The sequence below is a fragment of the Mycteria americana genome, chromosome 18 (genome assembly GCF_035582795.1).
Source record: "Mycteria americana isolate JAX WOST 10 ecotype Jacksonville Zoo and Gardens chromosome 18, USCA_MyAme_1.0, whole genome shotgun sequence".
Classification (NCBI taxonomy): domain Eukaryota; kingdom Metazoa; phylum Chordata; class Aves; order Ciconiiformes; family Ciconiidae; genus Mycteria; species Mycteria americana.
Window position 1 is genome coordinate 5,174,044 of NC_134382.1, and position 13,941 is coordinate 5,187,984.

Below are 13,941 nucleotides of genomic sequence, written 5' to 3' on the forward strand. Positions count from 1 at the left end.
AGGCAATACAGAAAGACAGTGAAAAGCCAGTTGCTTAATCCAGCAAGATCTACATATTTATTCCAGGTAACTGATGATTTTGCGAGTCTGAATGTTGAGAATGAGTATCAGAAAACCAAATTTTTTCTCTCTGCCCCTTTCATTTTGTGAACAAAACACCAAAGTGATGCTAAATAGCAAAAATACCATCTTTTTTTTCTATTGCCTTTCATCCTAAAGCAGTTTGAATTCAGCAGACTGGACAAGCTTATTTGAATGCCCTCTTAAGTATTCCTCAGGTGAGTGAGGACTACAGGCTCCAATCCTATAGAAGAACAGTGATCCTTCTGTATTTCAGGAAGGAGACAGTGGCAGGACAGATAACCAGGGCAAAGCAGAGCAAACTTGCAATGTGGGAGGGGAATTTACAACTAAAGACACAAGGGCAAACTCCTACTCTTACCAAAAGAGCCAGGAGGATCTTTTTCAAATGTCTATGAAGAGGATGCAGGACTTGGTTGTTTTCAAAGATCTAATCGGAGTCAGTTTCTTGTAAAAAAAAAATCTCCTGACAGCCCAAGTGATGTGCTACATCGCTCAGTTACAAGGTACAGACAGGTGTCTTAGGCTAATACATATTCATATTTCCACTGCAAGGGAAAACAGCCAATTTCAGGATCCAATACAGTGTGCAATTACTCACCTTCTTGACTTTACCTGTGCAAAGAGCCTCTGCAACTGACCTTTTTTGTGTGTGTGTGTGTGCACATAAGTGTCAGCCAGGGAAATTACCTGGATTTATGCCAGGTGCTGAGGGCTCGCTGCCACGTGATCCACTAGGGAGGAGGGGGTAAGTGGCGGGGGGAGCAAACCCACAAGAGCTGATACGATCTCAGCAGGGAGCTAGCTTGCATCTACAGCATCAGCTGAGAGCGACTAGTGGGCTATGTCTATTTTAAGTCAATTTGATGCAGAAATAATAGCCCATTCATGAGGAAGTCAGCGTCAGAGGGGTGGGTGGTTGTAAAGAGGGAGGTATTTTATTGTTTTGTTTGCCTTTACACCTTTCAATTTGCCAGCCCTGACATCAGCAGGGTGAGCAGAAGCCCTCTGAACCAAGCTCTGCAAGGAACGTGCCTGTCAGAGCACCTGGCCATCCAGGCAAAAATAAAAGCCACTCACCCAAACAAATGAGAACAGTCCCCCACCTCTATCAAATCTTTCCTCAGTCCCTAGCTGTGATGTGCCTGGAGGTGCAGCAACACTAGCAATGCCAACAAAAAGATGCAGATCATAGCTTGTATGCCCTGCTCCTGCCTGCAAAGTTCCCAGAGAGGACAAACTCTCCTGGCTGCTCTGCTTTGTTGCACAAAGCCTGTTTCTGTGGACGCCCACTACCCAGCACCCAGCCTATGGGCAGGATAGCCCTGCAGCCCAGGGTGCCCCCAGACCTCTCCAGGCTTCTGCATCCTGAGGTGCTGCAGGATCCTGGTGCCACCCTGCCTTACCTGTGGGGCTGCCTGGGTATCCTGGAGAAGCAGCAGGAGCCACAGTCCTTGTGCCAGGCTGCAGGCAGCCATCTGCGGTGGTGTTAAATCTCCCTAGCTCCCAGCATCGCAGGTTGGACAGCCACGTTGCTCCTCCTGGAGACTGAGATCCTCCCAGGGTCCAGCCCAGTCTTGCTCTGTGTCTGTTCATTCAGTCCAGAGCCATTCCAGCTGTTCAAGACAAGCAGGAGACAGGCTTTGAGACTCAAGCAAGCTGAGAAAACAATTTAGAAGGAAGGGGGAGGGGGGGCTGCCCAAAAGAGAAAAGTAAAAAAAAAAGAACAAAACAAAACCGCGTAAATCACTAGTCCCAGAGCTGTCGGGTTTCTGTGAGTCAGTTGCATACATCAGGGTTGTCACCCGAGGTACACGGCTGGCTATGCAGAAATGCAGGCTCCTGAGTCATCTAAGCTGCCCTCAGAGAGCACTTCACCACCTCAAAGCCTTGGCCAGGCATGAGTCCAAGCCCTGCCCCATCCATCTGCCACACTCTCAAGAGCTGCAACCAAGCCTCAGGAGAGTTCCCAGTAAAAAACACTCATTTTTTCAGTACAGTCATTTTACTCCTGTTTGGATGAGCGTGCGAAAACTCACAACCAACAGGGTGACTCCATGAAGGTTTAGGCTTTACACATTGCCATTTAAACACCAAAATACCGCAGACCACCCTCTTGAGAATCCTCCTCTTTCCTCCAATCTCACTTGAAATAAATTCTTGTTGCTGACAATCATCCCTTGGACTGCTACTCGTCATTTCACTCCCTTTCATTTGTTAATTCTGGATAACATTTTTTGGCTCTGGTGCCTGGAAAGATTTCAGTTGGTTTAAGGTGTCATGAAGCTTTCTTATCTGCCCTAAAAGTTTTGTCAAAAGTAAAAGTCAGCCACTTCAAAAAAGGGCAGACTGCCTTGAAAACCTCTCTGAGGTGCTCATTATTTTAATGAGAATTTGAATTCTCACACACATGGTTTTTTGCTTCTCACCCTTATCAGCAAAAACAAAACCAAAAGAAATTATAAAAGATTGAAAGCCAGATAATTGATTATTTTATTAGAGACCCACAGCTACCTCACTGCCATCACAACAGAGTACTAAAGAAGAGAGCATTCCACAGGGACCCTGGGATGATGTAAATTTCTTCTTTAACTCACAGCTGTAACTCTTTTCAACAAACTGCCTCTCTTTCTTTCTCCAGAATACCATCTTATAAAAACCAGGCGTTTTCAGAACCTTGCATACTGTCTATCTGACACATAAATCTAACCTCCTTTCTCCACTCTGTCAGGTTACTTCTCAGTTTCTAAGCTCTCTTAGCTATAAAAGCTGATTGTGGTAGGTATGCCTTTAAGGTCTAGAGAAAACTAAGTATTTGAACATCCAAATATTACATTCTTGTTTTTCCTAATTAAATAATGGGCTAGAAAATGTCTTAATCTTGTGTAATAATATGCCGTTAGGCAATTCTCCCAATTTATGAGTGCAATTTCAAATGACATAGTAGTCAGGGAAATTGGTTTGTCTTTTTTTTTTTTTCTCATCAGCTCCTACCTAAGCTTTTCTAGCAAAAGGACAGAAACCAACATAAGACACAGCCTGGAAAGCTTTAGCCTCTGTAAGTTATACTGCTGAGGTCAATGTATCTGACACAAAAACTAAGTATCTGAGTACAAAATATCATGTGTGAAAGACTTTCCCAGGACTGGCAACGGGGAGAGTTTTCTGGCCTGTTTTCCAGAAAAAATAAGACTGAAATAAGCATACTGAGCATTTTGTATATGTACATATGTCAGTTCCTTTTTAATCAATGGTGTCAATAATTTTTAACCCATTGGGTAACTTCAGTAAAATTTGGCTGAGGCTGCAATGTCATTAAGTTTTACAAAGTTTCATGGAAGGAGATGACTTGGATAAAGAGAAAAGATTCCTCTGTAACTCACTGAGAGAAAGGCTGCCATAGGAGACCAGTGCTCCTCAGAAGAATCCATCTCATACATCCAAAGTGAAACCAGGCTTCCCAGCTGCCATCCTTCTTAGAACTTCTTACTCTTAAAATCATTCTTGATTGAACTAGATATTTAAAGGGATGGGAAGTGGAAAGTGCTTATTGTTGCTGCTCGCTTTTCGGAAAGGCTATTACATCACACAGTACTATTACAAGTCTGTAATAAAAGCAACAGCAATGAAAAGGGTGAAGAGATTGTGTTTAATAGGACCGTTCCAACCTGCACACATTTTTAACTGAATGCATTAATTTCAGACTTTGTGTGTTTTGATTTCAAATACAATGAAAGGGGCTTTCCAAAAGAAGCCCTATCAGTAACTGGAAGAAGCACCTCCGTTTTATAACAAACCCACGCTACTGTTCTCTAAATGTTGCCTATATTTCCTAGAAAATAATCCTCTATGTTAATATGAAAAAAAAAAAAAAAGCAGAACAAATAGAAGCAAACAAACAACCCCTATTTCTCTCCTCTTCCATCAGAGGACAATGTCTATCAGGAAAAAAAAGGGGAAAGCCCCTATGAGCATGCTATTATTATTTACAATGTTTATTTGATTGCACTCATCTGTCTCTAACATCTGAATCTCCTTTTGTTTTAGGTGTTAAAGGTAGCAATGCCCAAAGACAAGGTTGCTTGGCATTTTCTATTTTAACTAATTTAGTTAATGCTGAGCTTAGCTAATGCTTAGGTAGTTTTTACAGCGGGTATCTGATCTGCGCTGATCATCTGTGTGTGTTGCGTGGAGTTGAGGTGGAGGGGATCAGAGAAGGTCCTGTAAGTCAGTGGTTATTCAAATGTTACTTGATACCTGGAGGAAAAGAATGCAGAGACCCAGCTAAGGCACGAGGGAAAGTCTTTTTAACACGTGCCCAAGACATTCCTTCAGCATTGTCTATTCATTGTGCTGCTAACAGTGACAGCCTAGTAAAAAAGGTAGTAATGGAATACTGTAGAAGTAGCATTGTTACACACGCTCAAGCAGAAGTACTCATTACATTTTCTAATTTTGAAGTGGCTGATTTTAGTCTCATATTGTACTTTTAGCATGGTCCCTTGTGTTTTTTTGACATCTATGTTCAGTTAATGTATATCTAGCTGTATCAGTGAAAAAAACAACACTGAGAGAAGTGTCATCTCTAAACATTTGTCAAATAGATAAATGAGACCACTGAATTTAAAAGGTTACATACCAAGATAACCTTGTCTAAAATCTGTATTTCAGTGTCTGTCAGTGTTGCTATTTAGAGCATTGCAGTACACTGATGAAAAATCACTAAACTCTTGCTACTTAGCTAGGTGAAACAATACCAGACCCTAAAACTTCACCAGTAGTCTCAGTAGTACCAAAGGCAGTGCTTGTTGGGATACATGCTACATACTATAGGGGGTACAAATAAAAGGTGGAATTCTTAACAAATTAAAAAAGAAAAATGAAAGCATTTACTGTAATAAAAAACAAAGAATGTCATGGTTAAAGGAAGGAAAACAAGTAGTCACCAAGAATTACTTCCTTGACACCTCTCTTGATCTGTTTATGCATTTTAGCCATTGGAGAGCTCTCTTCCTGCGGATCTTGGAAAGTGACACTGAGGTAACAACACACAGGGAGAGCATTCAGGATCCCAAAGATTTTAGGCATTGTAACTGAAGCCAACATACTAAACTTCTCTGGAAATCTTTCAGTAGCCCAAAGAGGACAGATGGGAGGGAGGGCAACACTGGTGCAATGTGATCTCGTTGAGAAACTCAGTTTCAACTCAGTGAGCAAGGAATTGGAGTTTGAACTAGCTGTAGCTGACAAAGTATTTGAACTTGTCTGAACGTGTAAAAAGGAATAAAATCTCATTTATGCCAAGCATGCCACAGATTGGCAAAATTCTGTCCCTCTATGCCACTCTGGTACTGACTTATTTTCTGGTACATACACTTTTCTTATTCTTAGTATTAAGTATTTGTCAATCCATTTAATTATGTCCCATCAATCAAACCACTCTGCAATATGTTAAATACATTGCAGGTGCTCTTGATAACATGATCTGCAGAGCTATGTTGATTTAGCAATTTACCTTGGTATATTTGTCCACTGTGATCAACAAGGAAGATGGTATGAAGCTCTTGTTACATACTTGTTGAAACATAGCAATGGCTTAAAACAAGAGTTCCCAGCAGGAAAAAACCTGGTTATAATGAGCTGGGGTCATAATAAAATCCCAATACACAGGGGAAATCCCAAGTCACTTCAGTAACTGTAGTTTCAGTAGATGGACATTCTAACAGGGTGTTTCTGTTCTCTAGTAAAAATTATAGAAAAAGAAAACAGCTTCCCTGCTTTATATATAGTTTCATACATATGCAAACTAGCAATCTAAAATAAAAGAACAGACTAGTTCTTGTTTGTTTGCAACTTGGGACTTTTGTCTTAATCAGCTGTGTTCTTGCTGAGCACAGAAAATTTCTTGGCAATTAATGAACAATCGACGGAAGGAGATGCATCCTGGTCTGTTCCCAAGCAATGATAAGGTTCCTTTTTTTTTTTTTAAATTACAGAATATAACATCAGAAAGTACTTATGTGAAACAGCCCATTCCTGACTGTGGGAAGCTCAGAAATGCTGTCAACAGTTAATTGTTTTTGCTAACTCTGAGCCACAACACAGCCGTTGGAAGAGTACTCCAGACAGCAGAGAACCTAGATGTACTGGGGAAAAAAGTATCTTCTCAGCTGATTTTAGTCTTACTGCAAGAAGTCTTGCTTCAGCCAAGATCTATAAATCCCCACACGCAAAGCCCATTGACTCCATTCACGTTCCCTACTTTTCATTCCAATTACTTCCACTCAAACATATCCTCAGTTTAAATAGCACAATATGGCCTTCCAGAGGCAGCAAAGTTACTCTTAGCAGTTATGCTTAAAAAGTCAAATTATCTGGAAGTATAACCGTGCATTTCTGCTACCAGAGATTTGGATTCAGTGTTTATATGCAATACAAGATATGATGATAAGCCTGTCATTTTATTCATTTTTTGATTGGGTTAAGTCATTCCTAACTTTGACTGAAACAAAAATTTAAGCAGCTAAAAATGTGTCAGACTGATCATGTTAATAATAACGATAACATGGCTTAATTTTCAATTAGATTTCTTCTACAGATCTCATTTACATAAAGTTGATGTGGATAACAATCTTATAACTCTGTTTTTGTCATCTCAACTAATACTACTACCTTATATAGCGTGATAAAATAACTAATGTAACAAAAAAAAAATCTGTATAAAATGTCTTTTTTTCTGGTGCATAGTAGCTTCAAAACTAAAGTGCATTTTGAGTCAGACCGAAAAATGAGAAGAGCTGACAGAGAACTCAATGCTCTCAGGAAAGACTTGGCTTCCATGAAAGAAACCAAAACCGTATCACAGAATTACTATGCCCACAGGCTGGCTGAGAGAGAGAGATGATCTTAGAAGAAAGATCACATCATGTCTGTACTTTCAGTAATTCTGACTACAGCTTCTGGAAGAGTGGTAGATTTACATATTGTCATTCTCCATACACAAAGCTCTTGACAAAGATGTTATTATTTGAATGTCATTTGTACTATGCCCTTTCTCCCATACCTTGCTAGAAATGGGGAGGCTCAGGGGTGAATATTCCACCGTTCAGACAGGATAGCCACTTATCAGACAGGATAGCTGTAAAGAAAGTGGTGGGTAATAAAGGTTGGACAGGTAATATCATGTGAAGGCTGAGGCCTTTTAAAGATCCTTCATGCCCTTTCTTCACACCTCCCTAGCACTGGTTTAATTTAAAGCAAAAGTCTTCTCTGCTGCTCGTTTGCTGGAGTAATCATACTGTAAATCTACATGACCCACAACAGCATTATTTGTTTTAGGGCCCGCTCCCCACCCCAAGCCTTTGCACTGATACAAATTAATCCATGAGCACCAGCTTTGACTTTAGCTCAGTCTTACCTCATGTCAAAGTCTTTGTCTGCAGTTCTGTAAGGCTCATGGTTTCCCCTACCTAACCAGAAAATGCAGGAAGGCTTCTATAAAGGCATCAGTTACATGAAAGGACTGGTAAAAGGCAAGAAACTAAGTACATACTTGCCTTTAGCTAGCAAGTTTCTAAACATACATTATGTCCACGCAAAGACCTAATAACCAGCAGCCAGTTTGCAGTATATTCATACCATTTTTATTTCATAGTAATTCCTCCATGTAGAAAGTTGCTCAGGGCCCCACTTGAAATCGTTCTTCTGGGTCGCTTGATAGAAAGGGCTTACAATCAGACTGTAATTTGGAATATGCATTCTCCAAGTAGATTTTCCAGCTGGAACCAGGACAAACAGTTAAGTTATAGTCAAAGAAGCATGTTCAAGGCTTACATTATTTGATTTTGACTGCATAGTTATTCTTCACGAGTCTGGTGTTGAGCTTTATCTGGCACTTAGATCTTGTTTTCAGCTACTTACAAGCCAGTCAAACTCTGAAGTGTTAGAGCAGAACATTGTCAAGGCAGACATTTGCCTCAGTCGGAATTCTTGAATTACCCTACTACAAGGTAACTCTTGTATCAGGAATGTGCCTTTTGAGAAGCTGTGAAAGTCTGCCAAAAACTGACCAGCCTAAAGCCTCATAAAAATCCAAACCTTGCACAAACTTGATGGTGAATGCATTTGATGTTCAGTGGGGAGATCTCTTAATAAATTCATTCTCTCTCAGCATTCTCAAGCCACTCACAGCTCCCAAAGTTGCCTGTTGTGCAATATCTTCAAATCATTGAATTCCCACACGGAGTTTCAGAAGCAAAACCAGACTTTCTCTATAGCAATTTCTCCTCATCAGCATATGACCAGGAACTGGAACTGAGAAGAGGAAGACTATCTCCTTTGCTTTCAAGGAGACATTCAAAGTGAAGTTTTGGAAAGAAAGTGTGATATAATTCGTATAGAGGACAAAGAGAGAATCAACCGAAGGGATGAAAAAGCTGAGACTAGAAGAAACTCATAACTAGGACTGGAGAGGAAGGAGACCAGCTCACTAGGGCAGAAGACAACTGGTGAGGGAAGCCTGGAATGACTGGATACTGTAAATAAAAACCGTGTTAGAGGGAATGGGCATGTGCAAAGAAATTTAATGCTAGCGTTTCCTGGATTTTGAGTATCAGACCTAGCATTTTTTAATAGTTGTCTTGTACTCCAGTCTAGGTGTTAATTATTTGAGATTCATTAAAACTAAAATCTACCCCATCAGATCCAGTTTTCACCTACAGTTTTTGGAAGATGTTATTCAACTGTGAACAGAATCAAACCAGAAAGTATACACAGGCACTCAAGAATTCCAGTCTGTAAACTCTTGGCAGAAGATGCTAAAGAAAACTTCAGTGAAAGGTACTATGAAGTGAGAGATTCAAGCATAGGATGGAACCAAAGTGAGAGGCAAAAGAAGCTTTTGCAGAGCCCTGTCATTACACAAAACGTCTACTTTCAGATATTTTGCATGCATGAACTGACAGACAGGTCTCTTGTAGCCAGGTTCAGTTATCTCAGCAAAGCATTTAACCCGTGAAGTTCATCTGTAAGTCAATAAACAGTTCCCAAATAAACCAGCTGTTTCAGGATGAAACACTACTCTGTCACTTACTGGAAATTATTTATGATCTTACTGCACTCCCTATATTAACTTTTTTTCCCCTTCACTTTGGGTATAAATACACCTTTTTAGAAGATTACTGGAATTATGAGCATTTCACTTCCTTCTAATAACAAGAAACTCTGCTCACATTAACACAAATATAAATCCAAACAAACTCTAGTGATTCAACAGAATAACTCTGGATCTCTATTACTGGAAAGGCAAAGAATCTTACTAAGTGCAAAATAATAAGGAGATATGCCTGAGTTTTCCTTGTTAACTACCCTTTGTGCAAATATTTTACATTTGTTCACTGAAATGCAATTGTTAACATTATTGTTGAAATTGATATGTGCTCTATGTATATGTCTGGGAAGTCAAACAAGGAAATTGAAAAAGCACCATGAGTTCCAATTCTATATGTTTTAATCAAAAATCAAAAATAAAAGGGGAAGACTGGCCATGTGGTTAACACACAGGAGTGGGAGTCATTAGTTCCCAGTACTGGCCCAGACTTTTTGGCTAACTCACATCCTTTCTTGGTACTCTGGTTCTCCTCATCTAAAAGATGAGAGCTATAAAGCTTATGTATTAATAGAAACAAGATAAGTTTACCTTTGCCAACACAAACAAAAGAAAGTCGGGAAATATTAAATAATTTTTGTGAAAGAAACAAATGGGAAGATTTTCAGAACACACATTTTTTTCAAAGAGTGTAAAACTTTTGTCTATGACTATAGCTGAGCATCTTAACTCTGACAGTTTAGGGTCTTATTTTCTTCTTCCTAGCAGCATGTTTTTGCTCTGCAGAAACCAGTGGAATACACCAGCTGAAGCAGAAAATGAAGTCCTTACGTTTGGTCTGCCATTACCCAGGAAACTAGTGAAATTGAGGTTTTTAACTCTGAAGAGAAGGGGCAGAATTTATCTTGTGTTTTCAGATTTGACACACTCTGAAAACAAATTCTTCTGGACTTTGAAAACACAAATTCCAAAGAGATGAAAGCCCCAAAAATCAAAGTTTGCAAATCATTCAAAAATCAAGCTTATGACACATGCAGATGTTTCACCTGAGGGTTCTGGAGATAGTAATTCCTTGACATGCTGGTAACTAAACAGAATGAATAAATCAGCACTACATTCACTCACGACTCTTGATATTAATTCTTACAATGTACTGACAGCAAGAAACGCCTGATCCTGAGACATCACCAAAACTGTCTCACAATAATCCTAGAGGAAGCAAACAGAAAAAACACTGATGGCAGTCTAACACTGTTACTGAGAAGCAGATGGAGCTATGTTTTAAAGGCTGAACTACACTTCTCTCTTAAAACCAATCACAAATACATTACTTCCTGTGTCTAATTTGTTTAATTAAGCCAAGCTGGACTTCCCATCTTATGAATCAGTGTTATATACGTGCAATATTCAGAAAGGGGAACTAAACCATGAGCTTTACCATCAAAGCATTAGGCAGTCATGACTCATGCCAAGAGAACTAACACAAATGGGCACACCGTTAACAGAAGACATAGCTGCACAGACTAAACCAGCATGTTCCAAGTGCTATGAACAGGAAAAAAAAAAATCCAGGTCAAGTCAAGAACGCTGGGCTTCACTTTGGCTATTCCAACTTCTAGTGGCATTGAAGTGTGAGCAACACAGTAGCTTCCAATTTTGCCAAATATTCTCCCAGTAAATTCTTCCATGGTAATCACACACATCAGTCACACATCAGAGTGAAGGATCCCTGCCTTCTCCCTGAGGGATTTTATGCCCTGCTGCAGGAGGCAGCTGGGAATAGACTGCCACCTCTCTATGGGCACATTTGAGTTCTCTCTTCCCACCCCTAGCTGATCAAGATAAAAAAATTTCAGCTTAAAACCATTACAACAAACATTTCCTAGTCTCTAATGTAACGGCAATGCCAACAAAGCCAGGCTTAAGCAGATCCTTCCTCACCAACTGTTGTAGACAGTTCTTTCTCCCTGTGCATCTTAGGCTTTAGGGGGACATACCTCCCTAAACCTTGGCCACAGGCCGTGCAGCAGCATAACTACCTCCAGGAACGGGAGACAAGCTATCTCAGAGCCCTGTGCCTGCAAAACAAAGTTCAGTATTTGTATTATTTTTTGGCTAAGGACATAGCCCTGGAAATACTAGTACACTATTGGGAACCCTTCCTTACCACACCATTTTGAACCCCAGATCTGCAAAGGTCTCCCTCCACCTCACATTTTACATTCTTACTTTCCCAATCCAGCCCTCCTCTCCACAGTCCCAGTATTTCACGCCCTTTGCCTCCTCTCCCAACACATCTCTCACCACTCTGGCTTCCTACTATATATTCCCACAGTCTCACCTCTGCCTAGCCTCCCCTCCAGAAACCCCCGGCCTCAAAACGTTCCCCTGTTTTCCTAATCCACAATCCCGACATCCCCCGCACGCTACCCCCACCCTCTGTTCTCCCCTGGAAGTGCAGATTCCAGCACTGGCTCCATCACAGCTCAGGTTGCTGCAGCGTCCACGGTCCAAGTGCAGAAGCTGCTTTAACACTGGATGGAAAGCAATTTTTCAACCAGTAAATAGATTTATTCCCTTACAATGTACCCCCAGGTGACATCTCAGTCACCTTCCTTCATGAAACGGTGTATTATCTTGGATTCCATAATACTTACTGTAGGACAAAGCCACTGTGCAAAACCTTGTTATTACACTATAACTCATTAATGTATCCACACCCAAACTACTCCTCACAGCACATGGTTCAAAGGCATCTTGTGCAAGTCTGTTCCTTATCATTACTCTAGGCTGGATAAAACTTCCTTTGCCCATCTTTTGGATTGAGATTTCATCTCATATTCTGTACCAAAAATAAAAAAATCTGGTTCTCATAAAGCATGACCTCACTTTCTAGAAATGACTTTTCTGTTGTTATTCCTTGCATTACTGCTGTTCAAATTAAACTAACCAGCATTTGACATCTTGAATACAATCATCAGCCACATTGCTCCGCACACAGCCTTACAGACCTCAGCAGAGTGATTGTGAGAAAACAGATGAAAGGGGTACACACATTAACCTCAGCTGCAGGTCATGTGAAATTAGAGCAAGCAACTTTTGGGTAACGCTACCATGAAGTGAGATTATGATCAGAAGCTTGACTATATGTAAATCACCTTCTTTAGTAGGTGAGGCCTCCATGCACATCCATGGCCAGGTGTCCTAATTAAAAAAATATGGGTTGACTCGCTTTCAGACCTCCTGTCTCTCTTCCAGAGAAACACTGCAGCTATAAACAAAGGGCTCTAGATTAAATTCTGGATCATGTGTCAACAATATTAACCAAGTTCCAACTGAAAAATCTCTTTCCATTCATAACTGAAATTATCAAAGACCACCAAGCTGGCCAGCAGAAAAATCCGTTTCTGTTTACTGTCAACTACAAACTGACCTTGGCGCTACTCAGAGTAGAAATTTCAAAACATACAGTCTGCTTAAGCTCTGCTGGAAAACCTGAGTATGCCGGTTAGATTCCCTATCCAAAAAGGATCATGATATAAGCTTATTCTGCACTGATATGGAGACATAACTATAAAAACAACATAGAACCATCAGGTCATTCTCTAAGTTAATAGGCAAATCAGATTTTCTGCTCTGAAAGAGTAATAAACAAAAACAAAGAGGTTCCATAAACGAGTAGCATCTTCAGTCTGTCTCAGCTTGCAAATGAGGGCAGGATCAAACAGGCCAGAACCAATATACAAAGAGACAAATTGAGGTTAACTTGGGTAAGCAGGTGCAGTGCCACTGACTTCTTTCACCCTTTTCTAGTGGAGGAAGAGAGTCATCATCACCCTTTAAATACTTTCACAAGTGTAAAACATTGAATGTATTCCTACCTATCAAGAGGCATTTTGAGTTCAACTTTGATTCCATCCTGCATTCACCAGATAGATCTCACATAAGTTACTTAATCTTACAGTGCTTCATTTTCTCTGTTTATGAAGTGGAGCAGGCTTGCTGTAATTTGTTTCAGGATAAATTAAGAAGAGGCTTATGACTTCTAATGTTTTGGGGTGAAGGCAAGGTAGTAAAAATCTTGAATTTGCCCTATTTAGTATAACCTTTGGCAGCTAGTGTTTTCTATTCGCTGGATTAATTTATTTTAAAATTAGTATTTTCAATAATAGAAATAACATGACCAATTCCAAACTTGCAATATTCCTTTCCTTGCTTAAAAAAAGTCTGTTCATACATTTGATTTATAAATAATGTATTTGATATATAAATAACAGTGAATGCCAAGAAGCTGAAAATATCATTGGTGTAAACCCAATTCCTTCTGTGAAGTTAGCTCCCAGAAATAAATTTGATCCAAAGTTTCGGAATGCAATTGCTAGTAAAGATTTCACAATAACGTACAGAATTCTTAAGGCAGGAATTTCTGTTTCAGGCTTTTTCAAGCCAAAATGAAACATCAGTTTTATTTTTTTAGACAAGGAAAGTAAGATCAGTCTATACAGTTCAAACAAATCACACTATTTAATATATTTTGGTTTGATACAATTTAAAAACTCCAAAATGTTTTTGGTTTTATCTCCAAAAAACTTGGAAAAGCAGAGGCAAGCATAATTTGCAAACATTTTAAGGCATTATCTAGCTTTTTGATGAATAAAACCTCATTTTACTTTAACATGCTTTTTCACATTCATAATTACTCTGACGTAATGCACCCTGTAGCTACAGACATTGCACTGAAAATAAACGGATTT

At 39.8% G+C, this 13,941-nt stretch overlaps 1 protein-coding gene across 4 annotated transcripts in view; it reads right to left on the bottom strand.

The window, feature by feature from the left end:
- TNFRSF8 (TNF receptor superfamily member 8) overlaps positions 1-9,524 on the bottom strand; it is a 32,546-nt gene extending 23,022 nt beyond the window's left edge. Inside the window, exons 1-4 of one of the 4 annotated variants that reach the window (XM_075520653.1) lie at positions 7,720-9,524; positions 7,145-7,219; positions 2,184-2,331; positions 1,488-1,697 (exon numbers count right to left, since the gene is read on the bottom strand). In XM_075520653.1, the coding sequence (XP_075376768.1) occupies positions 1,488-1,559 (72 nt within the window). In that variant the 5' untranslated portion in view covers positions 1,560-1,697; positions 2,184-2,331; positions 7,145-7,219; positions 7,720-9,524. Of the gene's footprint in view, positions 1-1,487; positions 1,698-2,183; positions 2,382-3,464; positions 3,595-7,144; positions 7,220-7,719 lie in introns of all 4 variants that reach the window. The other 3 variants (XM_075520652.1, XM_075520655.1, XM_075520654.1) reach the window with 3 other exon arrangements.
- Positions 9,525-13,941: the final 4,417 nt, after the last annotated feature.